Source organism: Pelophylax lessonae, assembly GCF_965119305.1.
Source record: "Pelophylax lessonae genome assembly, chromosome: 13".
Lineage (NCBI taxonomy): Eukaryota > Metazoa > Chordata > Amphibia > Anura > Ranidae > Pelophylax > Pelophylax lessonae.
Window position 1 is genome coordinate 29,719,839 of NC_138780.1, and position 24,703 is coordinate 29,744,541.

The 24,703-nt window shown below is 46.8% G+C and overlaps 1 protein-coding gene across 1 annotated transcript in view; it reads right to left on the reverse strand.

Moving 5' to 3' along the window:
* Positions 1-284: 284 nt before the first annotated feature.
* Positions 285-24,703, reverse strand: part of LOC309569952 (ETS translocation variant 3-like) — a 67,318-nt gene continuing 42,899 nt past the window's right edge. The window contains exons 4-5 of the mRNA XM_082275945.1: positions 10,418-10,533; positions 285-1,614 (exon numbers count right to left, since the gene is read on the reverse strand). Coding sequence (XP_082132071.1) covers positions 437-1,614; positions 10,418-10,533 — 1,294 coding nt within the window. The 3' untranslated portion in view covers positions 285-436. The remainder of the gene's footprint in view (positions 1,615-10,417; positions 10,534-24,703) is intronic.

The following is a 24,703-nucleotide window of genomic DNA, read 5'->3' on the forward strand; positions in this document are numbered from 1 at the left end:
AACCAAGGGAGTGTTCGAAACCCTAAATCCTGTATATAAAACAAAAAATAAATAAAAAATATATGAGTGCAAAATGACTACACTCTAAAAATTGGATACTCCTAAAAGTTATAATAATTAATGAGCAAAGTATTCACCACAACAAACCAAATGTAAAAGTATTTTTCCTTTTCCCATCTAGCGGGCAAATACAGATATGGGTTGTCGAATTTAAACCTACCCCCTCCCACCCAAAGTGGGAAATCTTTCCCCTTGAAAACTAAAACAAAAAAAAAAAAAAAAAAAAAAAGATATACATAAAGCATCACCTGCAATGTCAGCGAAGTCCAGGAATTAATACAAACCAACCTTTAACCTCAACCTTTCTGCAGCAATGCTACATTGAGATTACAAAATAAAAAAATAGATATATTTATATAAAATACACGTTCCAGTACTAGGAGTCAGTGGCAGCTACGGCCTTTGTTTCAGTTGGAAGGTCAGTAACACGCAAGCCACTGATGATGCAGCTGACTTTTCGGCACTCTCGTTCCTCAATGCCCTCTGCTTGTCGCTCCCCATTCCAGAGGCGTTTAAGGCGAAATTTGGGGGGCAAAGAGTCCTCCTTTTTTTCTACCACAACAGTATTCGTATAAATGTCCTTAACTGCCTTGTCTCCAGTCTCAGCCGGTTGTTCTGTACCCTCCTTAGGGTAGGTAACTTGAGGTGAAACGGTGGGGAAATTTGGCCAGGAAGGAGCAGCGGGTTTGATAAAAGTATGCCTGTCCTCAAAACCTGGTATTGGAGATGGTTTCTCTTCATCACTCTCAAAATCTTCTTTGTCTGAAAATTCTGCTTCCTCCTCAGAGATGACCTCCTCCTCCTCGTCGGACACTGGCTCCACCTTCACAGGTGGTAGGGGAGCTGGTGGAGGAAGAGGCCTCATAGCCTCTGGAGTTTGGGGCTGCTCCCGATTCTTCCGTCCCATTGGAGGAGGCTGCAGCTTAATAGGGAATGCTGGGTGCTCTTCAGGAGGATAAGGGCGTTGAGGTGGTGGCATCATGAAGCTGGGCATTCTTGGTATAGTCCGTGGACTTAGGTGGTAGTTCAATACGGAGCAAGCCTGAGCCTGCAGGTAGTGTTTCATCTCTTCAGGGTTGAAGTTAAAGCAGCTGCCACTCTGAAACGCTGGGCTCAGTCCAGGAGAGGGACTGTATGAAAAGACTGTTGGAGTCAAAGACAAGGCCGGGGAGATGGGCATATTAAGTAAGCCTCCACGTCCTGGAAGAGGAGAGATAGCAAAGGGACTGTGGGAATCTGAATACATTCCAGGCATTGGGAATACTGGAAGCATGAGATCAGATTTATGCTTCTGGAGGCCATGGGTGCCATGGCCAAGTGTGTTGCGCGAGGACATCAGGTCTGCGTTGCGGCGCCATTCTGAGTGCAAGTCTTCAGGTTCTGAAGGCATCTGTTTGCGATCACCAATATCATTCAAGGATTCACGGCTGGACTGTGCTGTGGAGCTCCCAGAGAAACGACTGACGTGGGCATCTTCATTAGGGGAGTCCAAAGAAGAAAAGTGAAAGTGGGAGGAGGCTGAAGGAACTGGCGGAGCACTCTGAGGAACAGCACCTGTAAGACAAAAAGGGTCATCAGTACAAAAAAAAATGCTGAAAAGAATGGGCATCCTGACAAAAATGCTTACTCATAGCAAACAAGAAAGCCTGCAAAAATTAAAAGCCAGGTGGGTAGTTCAGTGTACAGTTCAAGGAAATATGCATTGAGAAAAAACATAAGCAACTACCAATAGACAATCTATTCCCCCCTTAGCATAAGTGCCGATAACGAACCCTACCCTATTCTGCCCCTCATCTGTTTGTTCATATTAGGTCTTTATAAACAACATACCTTTAAAAGGATAAGTTCCTCTGGACGATTACCCCATTGCCTTATTGAATGACCTATTATCAGGTTACCAGTACTCCAGAGTCGCTATGGTGGGTTCATCGTGGATCCAGCCAATGCTTTAACTGCCTCTGCTATACTGAGTCCCGACACCTGCCCTAGGGACATTGGTTTGCCCTGCCTTTGACTTGGTGGGGGTTAGTATAATTTACAATATATGATGTGGTTTGCTTTATGCAATATAATTGATTGACATTGTGTATTGATATTACAATATGCTTTCATGCGTATTTCTGGTCTCTCTGGCCCTGAGGAAGCCTTAGTGCGAAACGCATCGGCTTGCTGGGGACCTCTAGACTGCACTTGAACAGAGACCACTGACCAATTGGTATAGATGTTTTCAAGATAAGTCACAAAAATTCTGCTACAGAATGCTACATAATCTGGTATAAAGTGTTGACGATGACTAAATATACCCTTTGCTGTCATTTACGAAAAAAAATTACCTTTATTTTATGTGATCACATACTCTCTCAGCTGCATAATGTGGGGGGCCATTTCAGCAGGCGGCAGTGTAACAATACATTGATCTTTCCAAAAAGCTATGCAGGGGGGCATGTCAACACAAGTCTCAACCGCTGGAGGACAGGCAGGTAAAGGATTTTAAAATGCTTCTACGCAGCGCTTTTTCTTTTCCATAAAACATTTTATTGACTTTCAAACGAGTCTCTGAATATGCTAAAGCAGGGGTCTCCAAACCTTAAGTGCTAGACTGTCCTTCAGACTTTAAGAGGAACTGGACTGTGGCCATTGGGGGTAATAGACAGCCTGCCTCATTGGTGTTAAAAACAATGCCTCAGGCTTGGTTACCAGTGGTAGTAAGAAAATGACAGTACCTGTGGTAATTAGGATGATAAGTGTCCCATCATTGGTACTGTTGGGAGAAAAAGTGCCCAATGCTGGTGTCAGTGGGAGGAATAGCCCTCCTAGGGCCGCATAAGGGCCACAGTTTGGAGACCAGTATGCTAGAGCAGGGATTCCCAAACTACGGTCCACCAGTTTTTCAGGAACTACAATTCCCATCATGCCTAGTCATGTATGTGAATGTCAGAGCTTTACAATGCCTCATGGGAAGTGTAGTTCTGCAACAGCTGCAGGGCCGTAGTTTGGGAATCCCTGGTCTAGAGAATTGACACTCTAGAAAGCACCAGTCCCCCAACATACAGCCCTCCCTCATAGGACATCACAGCCCTCTCCTCCTCCGGGAGCGTCTTGATCCCTGTCTGTGCAGGGTCTGCACCTCTGCCATCCCTGTATAACATTTTATATAGCAGCTGAGGAAGTAGCAAAAAGGAATACAGAGTGCCATGCATGACAGCTCACTTCTCTCACATCATATTCAAGATGGCAGGCCAGTAACAATTTCTGGGTTTCTTGGATGACTACAGTGAGGGGGGGGGGGGGGGGTGTAAATAAAAATGGATTTTTGTACTTAGCATAAAATCCATTTCTGAGTTCGACTGACATCGCTCCATAAATAACTAGTGGGTTATATTGCCTCCTCCAGGGGCAGGACTAGGCAGAACAAAACACCTGGCTACGCCCATGGGCCGTCCTAAGCTGGTATATAACCCCCCTCTCTGCTCTAAGTAATCAGTGTAGTAGCAAGCAGTATTAGAAGTATCAGAACTATATAGAGGGGTGGGTGCTGTGTCCAGCAAACTCAGAAATGGATTTTACGGAAAGTACAAAAATGCCATTCTTTCGTTCGACGGACACAGCTCTCCATAAATCATAACTAGGGAGACGTCCAAAAGCAGTGCCAAAAAGGAAAATGAGGGGGTGGGAAAAATAACCCATAAAAGCCGCTAACCAGGACACAGGAGCCTTTATTCGGGGTCACAGATGCCCCTTCTGAAAAATATATATTTTTTTCTTTAAACACCCCTCTAAAAATGTAAGCCTCTTAAACAGCAGCCTGCAAAACTTTGAGGCCAAAAGAAGCATCCGCAGATGCCAAAGTATCTACCTTATAGAATTTCGTGAAGGTATGCACAGACGACCAAGTGGCCACCTTGCAAACTTGCGATATTGAAGCCCGATGACGGAAGGCCCAAGAAGCACTTAGCGCCCGAGTAGAACGCGCCTTGAAAGGTGGAACCTGACCTTTTAAGGAATAAGCCTGAGTCACTGTCAGATCCTTGGCCCGGCCGTGACCACAAAAAGTGAGTCTGACCGCCAAAAGAACTCAGTAGCTGCCAGATACACCCGAATCGCATGAACCACATCCAAGGTATGCAAAGCAAATTCCTTGGGATGAGCCGACTTGGGACACAAGGAAGGCAACACAATATCCTTATTCAAGTGGAAGTCCTAGACAAAATTTGGGTAGGAATGATGGACAGGGACGAAGAACCACTTTACCCCTATGGACCACTAAATAGGGACTGCGACAGGATAATGCCACCAATTCCGATACCCTGCGGGCCAAGGTAATAGCCACCAAGAAGGTCAACTTCTGGGATAACGTATGCACGGGAATCTCCCGAATATTCTCAGATGGAGGTTTCTGGGGAACTGAAAGCACCAAATTTAAATCCCATGGCGGCAAAAGAGACCGTACAGATAGGCCCACATGTCTAACTCCCTGAATGAAGGTACGAACTAAAAAAGTGCATGGCTAGGGGTCGCTGAAAGAAGATTGCCAAGGCAGACACCTGGTCCTTGATGGTACTTAAGGCCAACTTCTAATCAACGCCCTGTTGAAGAAAGGTTAAGATCCGAACCACAGAAAAAGATCGAGGATGAGCACCAATTAACTCACACCAAGAAATGTACGCTTTCTACGTACGATGGTATATCTTGCTCGAAGAAGACTATAGCATTCACCATAGTAGGGATCACTAATACAGAAAGACCTCCATCCCTCAGTACCTGGCTTTCAATAGCCAAGCAATTAAAACCAATAACTAAAGCAGGATGGTAGATCAGCCCTTGGGACAACTGGTCTTCTGAGAGGAAGCCCCCATGGGATGTTTACAGCCACCAGGATGATTGGAAGATCCTCGCAGGAACTGCAGAAGAAGCCTTAGCTGAGGAGGATACTGGCCTTACCATGGCCCTTGGACGCCTGCAGCGTCTATCAGAAAACCCCTGAGGCATCTATCAGAGGGCCCTGTGATGAACTTTAGCAGGTTTTTGCTCCACACAGAACGATACCAAAGGAGCTGCATGCAAGACTGTGCAAACAGAACGGTCTTAAAGGTGGATACCACCAGACACAGAACCTGTATGCAAAGTGGGAGGGAGAACTCTGACAGCAGCCGGCGATTTACACCCTGTGGTCCCTTAAGTTTGTGCAGAGGAAGGACCACCCTGGTCAGAAATCGAATCCGACCTAGGTAAATCAATTCTCTGGACAGAGATAGGGGGGACCTTAGGTAGTTCAGAAATCACCTGAACCTTTTCAGGAATTAAATCCTCAAAATGAGACTCCGTACCTAAACAAAAAAAAAACAAAAAAAAAAAAAACTGAAAGGACAAGCTTTGTCCCCCTTTGAGGGTACCCCCAAAATGAAAATTTTCTCCTTAATGGTCACCAAAGTCCAAGGGGCCAGAAACCAGCAAAGATGTCCCCCCACCCCAACAATGGGTGAGGGCAGATGCTCATGCTGAAGGAGTCTTGTCTGCTGGTCCGGGGAAGCTAGCTCTAGGTTTACCAGACCAATGTTGCTTGGAATATCCCAGGGAAGATTTAAAAGATCCATTTCCCTTTTTCTCTGTTCCAGAAGCATGAAAGACTTTTCTATGGGCTGAGAAAGAGGGCCCCCGTCTGTGGCGAGGCTCCTTCCCTTTACTGTGGCAGGAAGGTACTCTTTTCCTCCCATGTTCCCCTAATGATGTCATCCAAGATAGCCCCAAACAAGCAATCGCCTTGAAAGGGCAGATCAATGAGATTTTTTTTTTTTTTTTTTTTTTAGAGGCTTGGTCTGTGGACCGATTCTTAAACCACAGCACGCGCCTAATCACCACCGCTGAAACAGAATCTGGACAGGATCTGTATCCAAAGCTGCATCAAAAATAAACTGCAGCCCATGGACCAACTGGTCCGCTAAATCAACATAAGCAGTGGGGGACCTGCTAGCCCCCCCCCCCCCGGCATAAAAGCTAGACCCATTCGGTTAGGGTCTGAGACACCAGGGCTGAGGCAAAGACTGGCCGCAATGCTGAACCAGCCATAGCCTCAGCTTTTGTCAGCCGGGTCCTTAAAAGGACAGGGATTCCCCCAATTCCTCTACTGGGATCACAGTTGCTTTATTTAACCTGGAAAAAGGAGGGTCCAACACTGGTGGCCAAGCCCACATTTTTTTAAATGGGACCCCTCAAAAAGGGGGGTCTTTGCAAGACGTTTGGGGACCACAAAGGGTCATTTTGGTTATTCCCATTCCTTACAGGGAAACACCTTTGGAGTATGATGAGACTTGTGCGTACCAAACGATACATCAGCCGCAACCTCTATTTTTAAAGTCACATGCATTGCAGTGATAAGTGCGCCTAGCGCTTTTTCATTTGCATGCTGCGACCATGGAGGAATCATCCTCACTATCGGATGGATCAGGGGGTGGGATTAAATCCCCCTGGACGGATGGCATCAGGCTCAGAATCCGATGAAGACAGCCTGAGCAGGGGATGCTTCCTCCTGGGCCTTTGCCCACACGCCACTTCCACTCAGGACACTAAGGACTGCAGGACCACTGTCAGTGCAACCATGGGAAGCTGGGGTTCAGAAGGGGAGGCAATGGGACCCGAAGTACAAAAATTATCTTTAGGCACCACTAAAGAGGGAGGGAAACTGACAGGAGCGAAACTGACAGGAGCTTCAGAATCCCCCATGAGACTTCAGTTGTCTCCAGCATCTCCAAGACTAAGGGAAAATGGCCCCCGTGACATCATCCGGCTACACAAACAAGGCCTTCAACCAGAAACCAGCCAGACTAAGGGAAAATGGCCACCATCAACTACAAAGACTGAAGCATGCTGCAGGGATCTGTCCTGCACCCTCTGCAACAGGACCACACTGAAGGTAGGAGACACATTTAGGCGAGACTCTGCTGTGCACTTTACACCGGTCTCTGAACTGGGACCCCCTGCCCTATACCCAAACTGCAAACAGCAGGGCATGCACCTAGGGGTCTCCTACACTGGGAACTCTCCAGACTACCAGGGCAGGACACACACTATCCCAGGACTCTTGGAGTGGGGATAGCGGGAGAGACCTCAGTGGTCTCTGCTGCATTCTCTGTCCTAGGACCCCCTAGACTAGGTCCAGACAGGGGTGAATAGGAGTGGGGGAAGCCCAGCTCTATAAAGGATTGAAGGATGGGAAGAAGAAACATGCAGGCAGGTCCGACCGTCCCTGGAGGTTAACCGCATCCACCCCAAAAGAAAGCCGACCAAAAAGGGAGAAGGTGACTGTTCTTACCCTCCTATGGTGCGGATAACGCCCCAGACAGACTCCTCGCCACAGATAGGGGAGCTGTCGGCCAAGGGACCGCTGCGACTCAGACCCAAGGCCAGTTGTAGGCGACCCTGCGGGACTTTGCACCTTGCCGGCCAGCTTCTGTTCTTGGGGATATGTCGAGGCTGACCTAGCGCATAGCTGCGGTCTGCACACGCTCGCTGGCTAGGCTTGGGGGGGGGGGGGGGGGGGGGGGGGAAATGCTTGAAGCACTGGCTCTAGATTATTCAGCTCCTCGCCCAGCCCGGCAGTTGATTGTAGATCTCCCAAGAGAAAACAAAAAATATGTAAGGAATAATAAATTAGCTAGGACCAGAGATCCCAGCCGGGGGCCTAAGTCCTTACTCCTGACTAGACAGATTAAAACTGATTACCTTGAGCAGAGGGGGGGGGGGGGTTATATACCAGCTAAGGACGGCCCATGGGCGTAGCCAGGTGTTTGTTCTGCCTAGTCCTACTCCTGGAGGCGGAAATAACCCACTAGTTATGATTTATGGAGTGAAAGGGAAAATTATTTGATGATCCCTGTTGATTTTGTACGTTTGCCCACTGACAAAGAAATGATCAGTCTATATTTAAATGGTAGGATTTTTTTTAACATTTAAACAGCAACAAAAAATCCAGAAAAAACGCATTTCAAAGTTATACATTTATTTGCATTTTAATGAGTAAAATAAGTATTTAATCCCCTGGTTGGCAATCACAGGTCAGATGTTTCTTGTAGGTGGCCACCAGGTTTGCACACATCTCAAGAGGGGTTTTGTCCCACTCCCAAGTCATTGAGGTTTCAAGATTGACGTTTGGCAACTCGAACCTTCAGCTCACTCCACATATTTTTCTATGGGATAAAGGTCTGGGGACTGGCAAGGCCACTCCGGGAACTTAATGTGCTTCTTCTTGAGCCACTCCTTTGTTGCCTTGTTCATATGTTTTGGGTCATTGTCATGCTGGAATACCCATCCACGACCCATTTTCAATGCCCGGGCTGAGGGAAGGAGGTGCTCATCCAAGATTTGACAGTACATAACCTAGTCCATCATCCCTTGATGAGGTGAAGTTGCCCTGTCCCCTTAGCAGAATAACACCCCCAAAAGCATAATGTTTCCACCTCCATGTTTGATGGCGGGGATGGTGTTCTCGGGGTCTAAGGCAGCATTCCTCCTCCAAATACGGCGAGTTGAGTTGATGTCAAAGAGCTCGATTTTGGTCTCATCTGCCCAAAACACTTTCACCCAGTTCTCCTCTGAACTTTGCTAATGAACATGTGAAGGATTCAGACAGCCTGCACATGTGCTTTCTTGAGCAGAGGGACCTTGCTGCACTGCAGGAGTTGATTCCTTCATGGTGTAGTGTTACCAATTGTGTTCTTGGTGACCATGGTCCCAGCTGCCTTGAGATCGACAAGATTCTCCCGTGTAGTTCTGGGCCGATTCCTCACTGTTCTCTCGATCATTGAAACTCCACGAGATGAGATCTTGCATGCAGCCCGCGACCGAGTGAGACTGACAGTATTGTGTGTTTCTTCCATTTGCGAAAAATCACACCAACTGTTTTCACCCTCCCACCAAGCTACGTGGCGAAGGTCTTGTAGCTTATGCCAACCTAGTGTAGGTCTACAATCTTGTCCCTGATGTCCTTAGACAGCTCTTTGGTCTTGGCCATTGTGGAGAGATTGGAATCTGATTGCTTCTGTGGACAGGTGTCTTTTATACAACAAGCTGAGATTAGGAGCACTCATTTAAGAGAGTGCTCCTAATCTCAGCTCATTACCTGTATAGAAGACCCTCCGGAGCCAGAAATCTTGCTGATTGATAGGGGATCAAATACTTCTTTAACTCAAAATGCAAATCAATTTTTAACTTTTTTGAAATGCGTTTTTCTGGATTTTTATGTTATTCTGTCTCTCACTGTTAAAATAAACCTACCATTAAAGTTAGACTGGTTAAGTTCTGTCAGTGGGCAAAGGTAGAAAATTAGCAGGGGATCAAATACTTTTTCCCCTCATTATACATTAAGTGTGCAGATGTTATGGGAAGATAGTTAAGTGGTCTGGTGAGTTTTTAAAGTGGTCTTAGGTGGCAGCATCCTATAGGGTGGCTTGTTTATTCACCGGGTCAAGCACCAATCTAAAAACACTGACAGTGCATTGATACTGAGCTCACAGCCCAGGTAAAAGTCAGATCCTATGAATTTTAGCTGCAACAGTAAATAAGGATTTCCTTTGTGCCACCTTTTATAGTTGGTGTTTGAACAGAATTGAAACCTGGAATGCCTCCTCTTACAAATCATTTCCTTTGTACTGTGCCCATATAAAAAAGGGAAAAAGAAAAAACTCCAAAAAACACACTACCTTTCTACAAGTACTCAGACATGTGTGCATGCCTCAAGCAAAAATGTTTGCATGCCAATAGGAAGTCCACAAAATAGGCAAATACCACCAAAGCCTCACCTGGACTCGTCTCAGACCAGACTTATGACACATTTTACCCCATAACTGCTTTATCACAAACCACTAAAAGACGACTTTACCCAGAATCAAAAATCCCTATCTCCTTCTGAGAAAAAAGTTCATATACACAGAATTGAAGAAGGGAAATTCCTCCAGACTTAACACTTTTACAGAAGAAGAGAAGTACATTGCTCAACTACGTAAATTATGTAGGATACAGACTAGGGCTTCCTAGGTAAAATAATAAGGAAGGACAACTGCAAATCCTAAATGAAGTGTAGATTTTCATAATTCATGACTTACCAACAGCTTTCATTCATCACAATCAACATATTTATCTCCTCTTCTACATCTTACTGCATTCCCATATCTGTGTACCTACTAGTAATTTGTTCATACGATTCCCATTGTACACCATTTGACAATACTTTAAGTATTTATAATCAAATAACATTTCTTAATATGAGTAACCATAGAGAAATAATAAAAAACAATAAAAATATGAAACAAGGAAATTGAGAAATTGCATTAAAATGTTTTTTGACAAGAATGTGCAGGTTTACCATTTGGTCTGATGTTGATGAAAGGATAATTGGGCATGACCAGTTTGTTGAAGTTGAATTTATAGGTGAACCTCTTCCCCTTTGTTTTATGCAGGATCCTTTTATTGTAATAATATCTGAAAATGATGAAGAATAATGTGTAAGCAAACAAAAAAAAATAGATCAAAAAACATTTCCACAATATAATTATCCAGCGGTATGTGCAGAACTTCGCCAACACCACTGAATACTTTTGATGCCAGCCATTGCTGAAACCATCACAGGTGCCCCTGAGGAAAATTATGAGTTTGGTATAATTTCCTCACCGATGGATGACCAACTGATATTGGATAATAAGTTATTTACCTGGAAGTCACGGAATTTATCTAGACAGGTCAAAAACCAGAGAGCAGTGCTCGTTACCAGACCAGGCCTTGAAGCAAGAAGAGGAAATAACCCTTCCTCCCACCTCCACCTAAGAAAATGGAGGTGCTCATGAATACCGAGGCTCCCAAACAAATATTAAAAAGCTTGAGCCCAGGAACAGAGGGCCGTGCATTGTATTCTACATCAAAGAAAACTCCACTTTAACTAAAAGGTCAACAGAACATAAACATGTATACATTATTGCTTATACTTTATTGAAGTTAACCTTTCCATTTTAAATCAGTAGGCACAATTTTCTAATTGTCCTCTGACGAAACGCGTAGGATGGAGTCTATTACGTCACTTCCGGCACTTGGAGCCAGGGCCGTGGAAGCTTCCCGGCTAAACTACTGATCGCGGACAGCCTAACCTGTGAGTTACTACCTTCAATATTCTCGATTGCATTGTATACAACACCATGGGGTTCCCTTTCTATTTGAGGAATTAGAAAGCTTGCAAAACGTTTATTCTACCGGAGGAACCCCTGGGCATTACTTTCCCTATTCCACGGAAGCTACAAAAAGCAGGTTGTATATAGGGTGCGACACGTAGTGGCCACACTGGTGGATGCAACCAAAGTTTTTTCACTCATTTGGAATTTCCTTCATTTGGGTTGTCTTCCTATTGGAATTTTTGTTTGCACAAATACTCTTTTTCAAGAAGAGTTTTTTCCACATCTATTGATTTGATTTATGTCACTATAAAATTTATAAGTTACATAGCACAAGTTATCACTGGTGTAATCACACTGTATAACATTTGTTTCTTTGGAATAAAATTCACTGTCTCTCTAATTTTCTTTGTGGATTTATTGCACTAGCACTTTATCATTGCACATTATTCTGGGGTCAAGAGAAACTGGTTATTTCTCAGACCTCAAGTCACTTGTGCACTTTATATTTATAATAAAACATATATAAAGTATCACTATTTATTTTGATACACCATTTATTTACCTGGTATATTATTTACTTGGCACTCAATCACGTTTCAACCCTTTGCACTTATTTCACAATTTTCTAAAAAACTGCGACCAAAAAAAAAAAAAAAGAAATAGATTTTTGCCATCTCAACAAAAAGGGGGGTGTTTGAGTACAGAACTCCTTCAGGAAGCTTACCTTCCACTTGTGTTATCAGCTCATTGCCCCCCAGAGATCTGCACTGAATAGACATCTGCTAATCCAGTTTCTGGCTTTTTGACACACAAAGGGCAGCAGATTTTCTTAGTAATACTGATCAGGCCGTAATAATGAAGGAAAAAGCTTCTGAAAGCAAGCTTGCATCAACACCAGCAGAACATAACCGGGGAAAAAACATTCAACAAGTGTTTACCAGCAAAGCCTTTGCAAGAATGTAAAGCCTTATTATGGGTAATGTATAAAGCACCGTTATCACCGCATGAAATGGGATACGTAAACTTTGTGTAGCAGTCTTCCTCCTAGTGCAGTGATGGTGAACCTTGACACCCCAGATGTTTTGGAACTACATTTCCCATGATGCTCAAGTACACTGCAGAGTGCATGAGCATCATGGGAAATATAGTTCCAAAACATCTGGGGTGCCAAGGTTCGCCATCACTGTCCTAGTGTTTAGCGATTGGTTTGCTTTGCCAACTCCCTACAATATGCACTCTAAAGGCCAATTAATTGTTTTGATCCTGTGTGGGAGGAGGGTAAGGTTTACTTACCTGATCTTCCCCACGGGTGCTTCTCACTTAAGCAGTGTGGGGTCCTGACATCAAGACCAAAGCAGGGTCTATACCCTTGCATTGGATGTGATGCCGAGGGACAGTCTACCAACAGAGCATGGGAGAGCGTAATTTGCAAGAGGAGCATAGGTAAGGTAAGTGGTTTCTCCTCACCCAATACTTTTTTTTTTTTAGTTCCCCAGAGTTGGACGTCAGAAGGAACTGAAAGCAATACATGTATTATATATAGTAGATCACGATTGTGAAAGATTCTGCAAATTAAATCCATCAAAAAACCAAACGAAAAACAAAAACAAAAAAAAAAAAAAAAAAAAAAACACACACAAAACCTTTAGAGCCGGTTCACACTAATCCGACTTGTCAGACGACTTGGTCGCCTGACAAGTAGCTCCCAATGCTGTGCAATGGAACCGTTGTAATCAGTGCGACTCAAGTCGCTCCGATTTAGAAAAAGGTTCCTGCATTATTTTTTTGGCAAAGTCGGAGCGACTTGCATTGACTTCCATTATGAGAAGTCGTTTGCAAGCCACGCTGCAGGGGCGACTTCAAAGTCACCCGAAGTCGGGGCGACTTTGAGTCGGATTAGTGTGAACCGACTAACACGGATTGGTTTGAAGACATGAAGGGATGGTAAATGCTTGATGGTATCCAGATGGCCGTTCCAAAACCTTAAAGGATAAGTTCACCTTTGGAACACGAACATGTTCCACCTGTTTTTAGGGTGTAACGTGTTCCAGCATCTGCAGTCTCTCCTCCCTCCATGTGACAGCAGGCCAGGGATCTTCTCCCCACCACTGCTGTTATTTGAAAACAGAGGATGCATCATTTAGTTTCCTGTGAATAAATGCCTACAACTACCATCAGCCATTTCGGATGACTGCTTGTAGTTTTCAATGAGCTGCAAGGGGCACTGGCGAACGCCTCATAGTCCATTGATATTTCTATGCTAGGTAATTGCCTGTCCATATGAGGTACAAGCAGAGTCTGCAGGACCTTAACATTGCACCCATGATCTACTGATTACGAGTGCAATACTCTGCGGGCTCCCAAAAAATAAACATGTAAAATTTTTTTTTTTTTTAAAAAGGTGAACTTCTCCTTTAAAGCAAAAGCATGTGATGACTGCAATCCACATTCAAGGGTGACTACTCTGACAGGGTCTCCGTCACTGATTTCCAAGCTGCCAGTTTGTGTGGACATTGTGGGAAGAATTCCACTTAACCATTCAATACACACAATTTTTTCCAAGCAGACAATATATTCTAGTACAGGGCTAACAAGTCGGTGAAGAGGTGCTCTTTTGACTCCTAGCACGCTGAACTCTGATGTAACTTAATTCATATCTACACTGTAAAGACAAAGTCCACACGCCCAGTGTACGCAAGACAGATACCAAGACTAGGCAGCCTGTACTGTAAGGAAGAGAGAGAGATAGAGGAAGTGGCCTGTCCCTATGGCTGGGACACGGATGCTGCTATCAGCTGTAAACATTTGTGATTAGGGAGGCCAGAGGCTGCTTAGACAGCACTCGTGCAGCTTCATACACACACAGCTAAATCCGGTCTATTGCTTTTCACGCTGTAGACACAGAAAACAGCCTGCAGGAAAAACAAAGTCTGTTACACAGTACATTTCCCATAATACTTCAATAGGAGAGCAGTAGGGGAGCTGTTAAATACCGACGTAATTTGAAGGCCGCAAGTTCCAAGACTTTGTCCTTATTCATGGTTCACTACTGACCAAACAAAAGGACGTGGAACAAGCATGCGGCTAGTAAATATTAGGGCACCCAACTCACATGCTGGTCTGGCAACTCCCTACGTAAGGGCACTTTCACATGGAGCGGTTTCTGTGCTGATCAGAGGATCCATGAGTAGACCCCCTTATGAATCGGAGTCCAATGGGATTGATGTCCGTTTTTTTACATTCGTGCCCCTTCAATTTGTGTCAAGCAGACATGTATTAGCTCTATGGGTAGCTTAATGTAAAAGGACTCAGATGTCTGTTCGCATCAGCCTTCCCCCGGTCCCTCGCACCAGCCTTCCCCCGGTCCCTCGCACCAGCCTTCCCCCGGTCCCTCGCACCAGCCTCCCCCCGGTCCCTCGCACCAGCCTCCCCCCGGTCCCTCGCACCAGCCTTCCCCCGGTCCCTCGCACCAGCCTTCCCCCGGTCCCTCGCACCAGCCTTCCCCCGGTCCCTCGCACCAGCCTTCCCCCGGTCCCTCGCACCAGCCTCCCCCCGGTCCCTCGCACCAGCCTCCCCCCGGTCCCTCGCACCAGCCTCCCCCCGGTCCCTCGCACCAGCCTCCCCCCGGTCCCTCGCACCAGCCTCCCCCCGGTCCCTCGCACCAGCCTCCCCCCGGTCCCTCGCACCAGCCTCCCCCCGGTCCCTCGCACCAGCCTCCCCCCGGTCCCTCGCACCAGCCTTCCCCCGGTCCCTCGCACCAGCCTCCCCCCGGTCCCTCGCACCAGCCTTCCCCCGGTCCCTCGCACCAGCCTTCCCCCGGTCCCTCGCACCAGCCTTCCCCCGATCCCTCGCACCAGCCTTCCCCCGGTCCCCCGCACCAGCCTTCCCCCGGTCCCTCGCACCAGCCTTCCCCCGGTCCCTCGCACCAGCCTTCCCCCGGTCCCTCGCACCAGCCTTCCCCCGGTCCCTCGCACCAGCCTTCCCCCGGTCCCTCGCACCAGCCTTCCCCCGGTCCCTCGCACCAGCCTACATTTAGGTCTGCAGAAACTGAAAAAGGACGCAGTATTTTTTTTCTGTGAAGGACCTGAATGGACGCGAAGGTAGGTGGGTGTAAACAGACACAAGTCTGCTTCCATCCACCTGTCCAGAGGTACATGGAGCTTTTGATCAGGTTCAACTGATATGCAGACTTGATTGCAAGCCCGTGTGAAAGGGCCCAAAGTATGACGGTACAGTCGGTCCCCGGGTTACAAACATCCGACTTACAAACGACTCCTACTTACAAACGGAGAGAGACCGCAGGAAGTGAGGAGAAATCTCCCCCTAGGAAGGGAAATTCACCCCTGTAAGTGTTCTCATTGGAAAAAGGTGTCTTCACTGAAGCTTCATCACTAATCCTTGTTTCCACAGCAACCCAAAATTTTCAAAATCCAGTTGTCATAGGGGACAGAAAGGGAGGAGAAATCTTCTGAACAGGGGTACAGACAGAAAAACAAAAAATGGTACAGGGGTGTTAACCCTTCCATATGCTATCCAAAAAAAAAAAAACCCTATAAATTATTCTTTTGGCTGGAGCTAAACTTAATTTATCTCTGTTCTGACTTACAAATTGGGACTCAACAAACCTGCAGTCCCCATCTTGTTTGTAACCGGGGGACCACCTGTAATGGGAGTGTGCACCTTTAAAAAGCAGCATGCGCAGGTGACATCACTCTCTGCTACTCATTGGAACATCTCCTGAACGGTGCACGGTTAGGAGATATTTTACCTACACATAAAGCTATATTATAATCCTACCTGTAAGAAAAAGTTGCAAATCAGACTTTCATTTCACCTCAGTACTTTTCTCAGTCGTGTTAAAGTGGTAGTAAAGGTTTGGTTTATCCCAAACATCTGTAGAAAACAAGTTACGATTCTGCTAGTTTTATTGCCAAAATATCATCAGTAACTGAAAATCTGCACATGCAAGAGGACTTAAAAAAAACTGCATCTGAAAAACCTGAAGTTTTTGCTACCTTATCCCATCCCTTTTAGTATTTTCTTATTACAGGCCCTCTCTTCCTTTACTTGTACCTGTTGATCCTGACACTATGGCATTCCCCCCCCCCCCATACTTCTGGGAGCATCAATGTCCTGGGTTGCCGACTCATTGGTTCCTCCCTTGGTTTCCCTCTCAGACCTCATAGGACTGCAGGATAAGGGATGCAAGGTCAGAGGTACCAATAAGAACTGTAGGGAGGAGCCAAGAAATCAATACTCCAATAAGTCTTTCTTCACAGTGGAGGAGTTCTCTGTACACGCTGAGTGGCAGGGGAGGGTTGCAAGGTTTTCTGGGTGCATGAATAAAAGCTTTTTACAATGCGACAGGGGTTTCCAAGTTGGAGACTTAAGGAGCAGCAGTGATACAGTCACCCACTCCTGCGGTTGTCTTTAGCCTGGGAACCTGCACGATTTTAGTGTTCCCGCATCGCATCTCCCCCATAGACAGTTCACACTGCCTTCTGCAGGTGTCAAAAGTTAATGACACCCCCAGATTGGTTCGCAGATCATAGTGCGAACTGTGAATTTGGACAGGAATCAGATCACATGGGTGTGAACACTTAAAAAAAAAAACTGTATGTCTGAACTTGCATTGTGCAAACGATCTGCACAGCAACGCGGTGCTTATCACATGTGATGTCCGTTTGCAGTAACGTGAACCCAGGCCCACACAGCATGCCTCTACATACAGTGAAGGCTTCACTGAAGGACAAAACCCATGGCCGCAGAGTGACAAGCATGGGACATGTAGTACAAGCTGGCCACGTCATTTAAAGTGGTGTACCTACAGCTATTCTGGTCATGGGTGACAACGCTCACTGTACTTTATCTACAAAGGAGCAATGTTGTCACCCTAGGTCAGTGATTGCAAAATTTGAGTCTGAGTGCCCAAACTGCGACACAAAACCAACCTTTTTCAAAGTGCCAACACTGCAATAAGAGCCACAGATAATGGCTGCAAGGGCCTCTTACCAATCCCAGGGACACAGCAACACTTCAAACAGATGTCCTCACACTCGGTTACCCATGGCAAGGCCCGTCAATGCAGGGGGGTATCCACACAGCCTCTCTGTCCCCTGGCTCACAGTGTGCTGCTCCAGTCTCTCTCACAATCTCTCTCTCCCCATAGTCTTCCGGGACTAAATGTACCATGGTGCACTTTTCAACCTCCTCATTGGTGCTTGGCTGCAGCCAATTGGGAGGCAGGAGGAATCAGAGTGGGCGGCGATCTCTGAAAGCGCCGCTCTGACCCTGTCCAGCGCTGCTTGACAGAAGGGGGAGAGTGGGGAAATACTGACAGTCCACACTCACTTCCCCCCCCTTGTCACAGCGCAGCTGCTGTGCGGGGGGAGGGAGGATTAGAGGGCCCAGGCATCAGCTTCGCAGTATAGCTGGCGTGCCTACAGAGAGGGCCCTACGTGCCATAGGTTCGCCATCACTGCCTTAGGTCAACAAGCATAACATTTACTAAAGGAAAACAAATGTTTAGGGCCTATATACAATCACTGCATTAAAGCAGCCAATTTATTTCAGCCAATTGGGAGGCAGGAGGAATCAGAGCGGGCGGCGATCTCTGAAAGCGCCGCTCTGACCCTGTCCAGCGCTGCTTGACAGAAGGGGGAGAGAGGGGAAATACTGACAGTCCGCGCTTACTCCCCCCCCCCCCCTGTCACAGCGCCAATGCTGTGCGGGAGGAGGAAGGATTAGAGAGCCCAGGCATCAGCTTCGCAGTATAGCTGGCGTGCCCACAGAGAGGGCCCTGCGTGCCAGCTGTGCCATAGGTTCACCATCACTGCCCTAGGTCAACAAGCATAACATTTACTAAAGGAAAACAAATGTTTAGGGCCTATATACAATCGCTGCATGCTGCATTAAAGCAGCCAATTTATTTCAACAGGCTGACTAACCCAGAGGAAAAAAAATAAAAATTAAAAAAGCATGAATGAACCCTAGGCTTAAAGGCTGTTACCAGGCACTGACAAAATACTAACAAAGCTTTGTACATTTTGGGTTTTACTCGCTCTAATCATAATGCTCAAATACTATCCACCAAAATATGCAGATGTGTCATGTGTACGTTTGTTACCCGCAGGAGATACATTAAATATTTTTCCCCTTGGTCTACAAAAGAAGTAATTTGACCAAAAGTGTCCAAACTTCTACTTTACCATTAAATATATATGATATCGAAGACAGCCTGCAGCAAATTCCTCTACTCGCCGGCACCAACCAGTTTTAAAACAACTGATAAAGAAAAACACCTTCCTACGTCCTTTCCGATATGGACATGATACATGCATAGTCAGTGGGAGGAAATGTATCAGAATTTAAAAAAAAGCATGTGTTTCTCTGCTTTGGAGTCACGACTGCTGTACAACATCCAAGTACAAGGAGGTTTGTTGCCCGTGCAAGGGACTGCACAGGTGGCTGTGGGGGAGGCATAGGGAGGAAGCATAGGTAACAAATAGGATTGGATGGAGAAAACACACTTGTATTGTACTCAACCTTATTTTATCTGTAAAAATCAGTAATTAAATTCCATTGACTAATACCTTTCTAAAATGTAGATCATAAGGCAGGCTAAAGATTCAAACTATTTTCTTTCCTGCATTCACAGGTTGCAGGAAAGAAAAATCACATTCTCCAATCAACACAGTAAGCACGGGCTGCCAGGGGAGCCATCCCTGCATGGAGAACACGATCCTTAGTGCTGGAGGCTATAGCCACTGCCAATAGTCACATGCTAGAGATCCAACATGCTGGTTGTTCCCAAGTCAATTGATGGATCGACTTTAGCACAATCAGTCTGCCTATAGATGGTTCGAATATCAACAAGTCCCTGCTGAACTGGCCAACATTCTGGACCATCTATGGCCGGCTTAAAATCAGTTTTGGATAAAAGGCCCCACAGACTGGTTAAAGCAGGCTTGACAGAAAGCAGATATAAAAATTGACTGAGCCAGGTGGAAATTTATCAGCCAAACAGATGCAGTCACTGCTCAGGTATTAGGGCAACTGAGTACAGTGGTGGCCTGGACACAATAGCCGGTGTCGTGTTGGATAGTGCCTCCGACGCACTGACGTCACCGCAGCTGACTGCTCAGATCAGCTGTGCTGGCGGTGACGACACTGACATGCGCAGTCCGTCGTAGGCACTATCCGACGGTAGATAGAGAGCGGAAGAGGGGAGAGAATCTATTGTCAGATTCTGCCTCGCTCTTTGCACTATGGGGACGGATCGGATGGGGAGTGCCTCCTTACATCAGTGTCCCCATCGGAGTGCTCCCTTTGGTCAGAGTTCCCCTTTAATGTGTCCCGATCAGAGCTGTGTTTTTGTGTTCTCCATTATTAAATATTCCCGCCATTCCTCACATAAGCATAGGCTGCACTGTAATCCAATCCGTTCCCATAGTGCAGAGAGTGAGGCAGAGTCTGACAATAGATTCTCTCCCCTCCTCCGCTCTCTATCTACCGTCAGATAGTGCATTTAAACGGACTCCGCTCTCCATCTACCGTCTGATAGTGCATCCGACGGACTGCGCATGTCAGGGTCGTCACCGCCAGCACAGCTGATCTGAGCAGTCAGCTGCGGTGACGTCAGTCCGTCGGAGGCACTTTCCGACATGACACCGGCAGTGGAGACTCTTCCATTCATGATGCTTAGCATGGATGGTGAAATTGATGGATTCTCTTGTTCAGCCCACAGCCTTTGGACTATCACAAAATCCTCTTGTGGCGTTCACTGCCAGATATCCATATACTTATCTGAATATGGCTTCCTATGCTTAGCCACTCATAAATTAACACGGGTCAAAACATGATATATCCTGTATTAAATTGGAGCTTTCATTAAAGTAACCTCATCACCCACATGGTTACATGTACAAAACTAGTCATCTGCCTTAGAGCCCGTTCACACTGGGGCGACCTGTCAGGCGACCTGGTCGCCTACAGGTTGCCTTCCATAGAGAAGCTGTGGACCCGTTCTAATAGGAGCGACACAAGTCGCTCCGACTTAGAAAAAGGGTCCGGAGCTTTTTTGGGGCGACCCGGAGTGACCTGCATAGACTTCAATGATATGAAGTCCGTGCCGGCCGCTCCGAGGTCGCGGTGCGAGCAGCGCACCGAGACTTCACATGTCGCCCCGGGAAGTAGCGTCGCCCCAGTGTGAACGGGGTCTAAAAGTTATTGCAAAGTCACATTAGCTTTTCTTTAAAAATAAAAATGTTATACTTACCTGCTCTGGGTAATGTTTTGTCCAGAGCAGCCCTGATCCTCTTTTTGGGTAGGTATTGGGGGGCTGTTGCACACTGAAGGTTTATCTTAAAGCATTGAATGCATTAAGATAAAAAAAAAAACCTGACTGTACAACCACTTCAATTTATCTCATGGTTGATTACTTAAAACACTTGGGTGTGCCCCTCCCTGAACCCCCAAAAACAATACACCCTGAAAGAGGACCAGGTCCTCTAAACAGCAGCCTTCCAAACCTTGCGGCCAAAGCAAGCATGCGCAGATGCCAACGCATCCACTTCAAAATTTTTGTAAAGGTGCGCACAGATGACCAGGTAGCCGCCTTGCAAACCTGGGACAAAGGAAGGTTAACACAATGTCTTCATTCAAGTGATGATTCAGACAACCTTTGGAAGGAATGACGGACAGGGGCGAAGAACCACCTTATCTCTGTGAACCACCAAGTAAGGTGGTGAACGACAAGACAACGCCGCCAGCTCTGACACCCTGCACGCAGAAGTGATTGCCACCAAAAAGGCCACGTTCTGGGATACCTTAAGCAGGGGAACCTCCCTAAGATTTTCAAAAGGAAGAGGTTACCTGGAGGACTGAAAGCACCAAATTGAGATCCCAAGGTAGCAATGGAGACCGCACTGGAGGAGCCAAGTGTCAAACTCCATGGATAAAAGTATACACCAAGGAAAGTGTGGCCAATGGTTGTTGAAAGAATACCGCCAAGGCAGAGACCTGGCCCTTGATAGTAACTCAAGGCCAGGCGCTGCTCATCGAGGACCAGCCGTACCAGATTGGTGTACCAAAACTAGCAAGGCCAGACTGGAGCCACTAAGAGGACAGGAATCCCTTCTGCTTTGATCCTGCGCAGAAGTCTTGGCAGAAGCTTGAGAAGGGGAAAGGCATAAATCACAAGATAAATGACCCCCACAGGGCCACCAGCACGACTGTGGCGTCCGCTAGAGGGCCCTGAGGCCATGCCACAAACCTCTTCATCTTTCTTTTGAGACAAGAGGCCAACGGGTCCACCTTGGGAGTACCCCACCGGAGGCACAACTGATGAAAGACCTCCGGATGAAGTGAACATTCCCCCTGGTCCAACGCCTGTCGACTGAGGTAATTTGCCTGCAAATTTTCCACTCCCGTGGAATGTGTACAGCAGAGATGGCTTGAACAGAACGTTCTGCCCACCTTGGAATGCCAGCTACTTCCCGAGCCACAAGGACACCTCTGGTGCCCTCTTGGTGACTGACCTTGGGCACACCCCTGAAGACGATCCGTCCAGTGATCCAGACAGTCTGATCACTCGGGAGGTCCAGTACATTGATCGGCAGTCTGGACTCTTCCAGTGTCCAGACCCCCCCTGAGCAGATTTTTTACCCCGAGGATGCCTCCCCACCCAGACAGGCTGGCATCTGTGGTGACCACCACCCAGTACTGGGGAAGAATGTTTTCCAGGGCAAATCCTGCCGGAGAATGAAGCCACCAGATTAGGAACTCTATCGTACGCTGGTTCAGATTGTCTATAGACTTGATTCTTGTCCTATTTGACCAGAATCTCTTTGCAGAGATCTTGTGTGGAATGGTGCAAATTGAACCACCTCCTAAGGCAGACCCCATCAGGCCCAGCATCCGCATGCAAGTCCAAAGGGATGCTAGTCTGCTGGACAAAGGCAGAGTCGAGAGTCAGACTCAGATAGTCCAGATTTGCGGAAAGAACCAGAGCAGACTTACGAAGGTTTAGCATCCCAACCAAACTCCCTCGGAGTTCACAGAATAATATCCAAGTTGTCCACCAGAGCAGTCAGACTCTGCTCGCAGCAGATCGTCCAGGTACCCAAGTACCGCGATCCCCCGCTGACGCAACAATGCCAGCACAGGGGACAACACTTGTGACGACCCGCGGAGCGGAGGCGAGACCAAAGGGTAACGCCACCAACTAATGGTGACCAACACATATTGGAATGCGAGATGTCGATAGAAGATGATCCCCTGATGCCACTACCGTGTGAATGGACTCTATTCTGAACTTCTGCACCCACACAAAGCAGTTTGGCGCCTTGAGGTCCAGAATTGGACGCACCTTGCTCTCCTTCCTGGGGACTGTAAACAGGTTTCAATAAAACCCCTGAAAACATTCCAAGTCAGAACCGGGGATGATCACCCCTTGGCTTAACAAGTCTTTCACTGCCCCAAAGAGACCCTATAAGCGGTATGGGGACAGGCGCAAGTTGGAGGGAAAAATGCTTTCCAGAGGGTGAGAATGAAACTATATTTTAGTTGGACGAAATGACTTTGTGGACCCACTTGTCCTGTACCAGGGAGGTCCACGGGACCAGAAACCAGCGAAGGCATCCCCCCACCCCACATACAGGTGGGGGCACCCCTTTATGCTGAGGGAGCCCTGTCCGCAGATGTCCGCGTAAAAGCTTGGCCCGCTTGGTCAGAGTTCGTGACACCAGGACAATAGTAAAAACCGGCCTAAGTGCCGAACCAGCCACAGTGCACATACGGCGGGCCACAGCCTCCACTTTTCTGTTAACCGAGTCCTTAAAGGCCGGGACTCTTCAACTGGAATCATGGTTGCTTTGTTTAACCTAGAAACCGGAGAGTCCACATTTTAAGCAGGGAGTCCTCATAAGGGTACCGCATGGCAAAATGCTTAGGGACCACAAGGGGGCGTTTTGGACAACCCCACTGTTTAGCGACAACTTTGTCAAAGTAAGCGTGAAAGGGGAACACAAGGGGCTTGTGGGTGTCAAAAGGAACCAACACCTCCGATGCGGCATTAGCTGCATCCCCCCCCCCCCCCCATTTTTAAAAAGTCTCACGTACGGATACAATCAGTGCATCCACCAGTGCCTTTTCATGCATGGCTACAGGAGCAGAGGAATCCCCCTCACTATCTGAGAAATCAGGGTGTGTGGACACAGACCCAACAGGGTGACATGCTTCCACTGAATCAGACTCCGTATCTAATGAGACAGGTGAAGGCAGGGGACGCTTTTTGCTAGCCCGTTTCCCCAGGACTAAATCCACCTTGGACACCAAAGACTCCAGGACAGCCGTCAGTGCAGTAAGGGATTGTTGGGCCCGGCAGCTTCTGAGAGGGGATCAGGTGGGGAAATGTGCTCCAGAAGGAACGCTACGACTCAGGCCAAGGCCAGGTCGTATGCGTCCTCATGAGACATTTAACCCGCAGGCCAGCTCCTGTCCAGCGGGGCTATGTCGTGGCCGATCTAGCGCAGAGCTGAGGCCTGCGTGCGCTCGCCAGACTGGGGTGACCACTGGATTTAAAAAAAAAATATCCAGTCCGTGAAATATAGAAAAATCCATTAAAAAAAAAAAAAAAAAAAAAAAAAATTGCCAAGACCGAAGATCCAAGCAAGGAACTAGGTCCTTACTCTTGACTAGGCAGAAAAAACCTGCCTATATTTGAGTGGGAGTATACCCCCCACCCCCTGGGACTACCCGTAGTCAAGCTTTTTTTTTACTGCCTAGTGTCCTACTCCTGTAGGGGGCAGTATAACCCAATGGTTAAGAAAATCAGGAGCTGTGTCTGTCAATGAACGATCGAGAAAAAAATATATACATTATAAAAAAAAGGGGTGAAGGAAAAGAACACAGGACTATTGAAAACCCAACTGGGGTTCAATCCTTTCAACACTAAAGAGTACATTCTCCTCAACATACCATTAAAGAGCATAGATTCAGAGCTTCATTATGGGATCTTAAGTATTTGCAATGGGAATATATGTCTCCCTACTTCCCACCCGCAGTCCTGTAAATTTTATCATCCGATTATCAAAGTCTTGCATTTGGTCAATCAGCTAGCACCTGAATGACCAAAGCAGCCGTTAAGATGGGCAAGTATTGCTGCTTCACTTATCAAAGCATCAATTCCAGCATGAGGGTCAGCTAAGACTGGAAGACCCATTACTATTCAGATGAGAATGTCACAATCTCAAAACGAATGTACATTTAACACACACACACACTAAAGCTCCGACATAAAAGATATATTCAGCTGCTCCTCGGTTTCAAAGCAAATCTCTTTAAATAGAGGTGAGATCTCATGAATAGAACACTGCGAACAGGGAATATACTTAAATCTGACACCTGTACAAGGAATTTAGCCTGGAGAAGACCCCACCCAGTGTCCTTATGTCTGTATGATTAATGGAAGGCCCTGTGATCAGCTT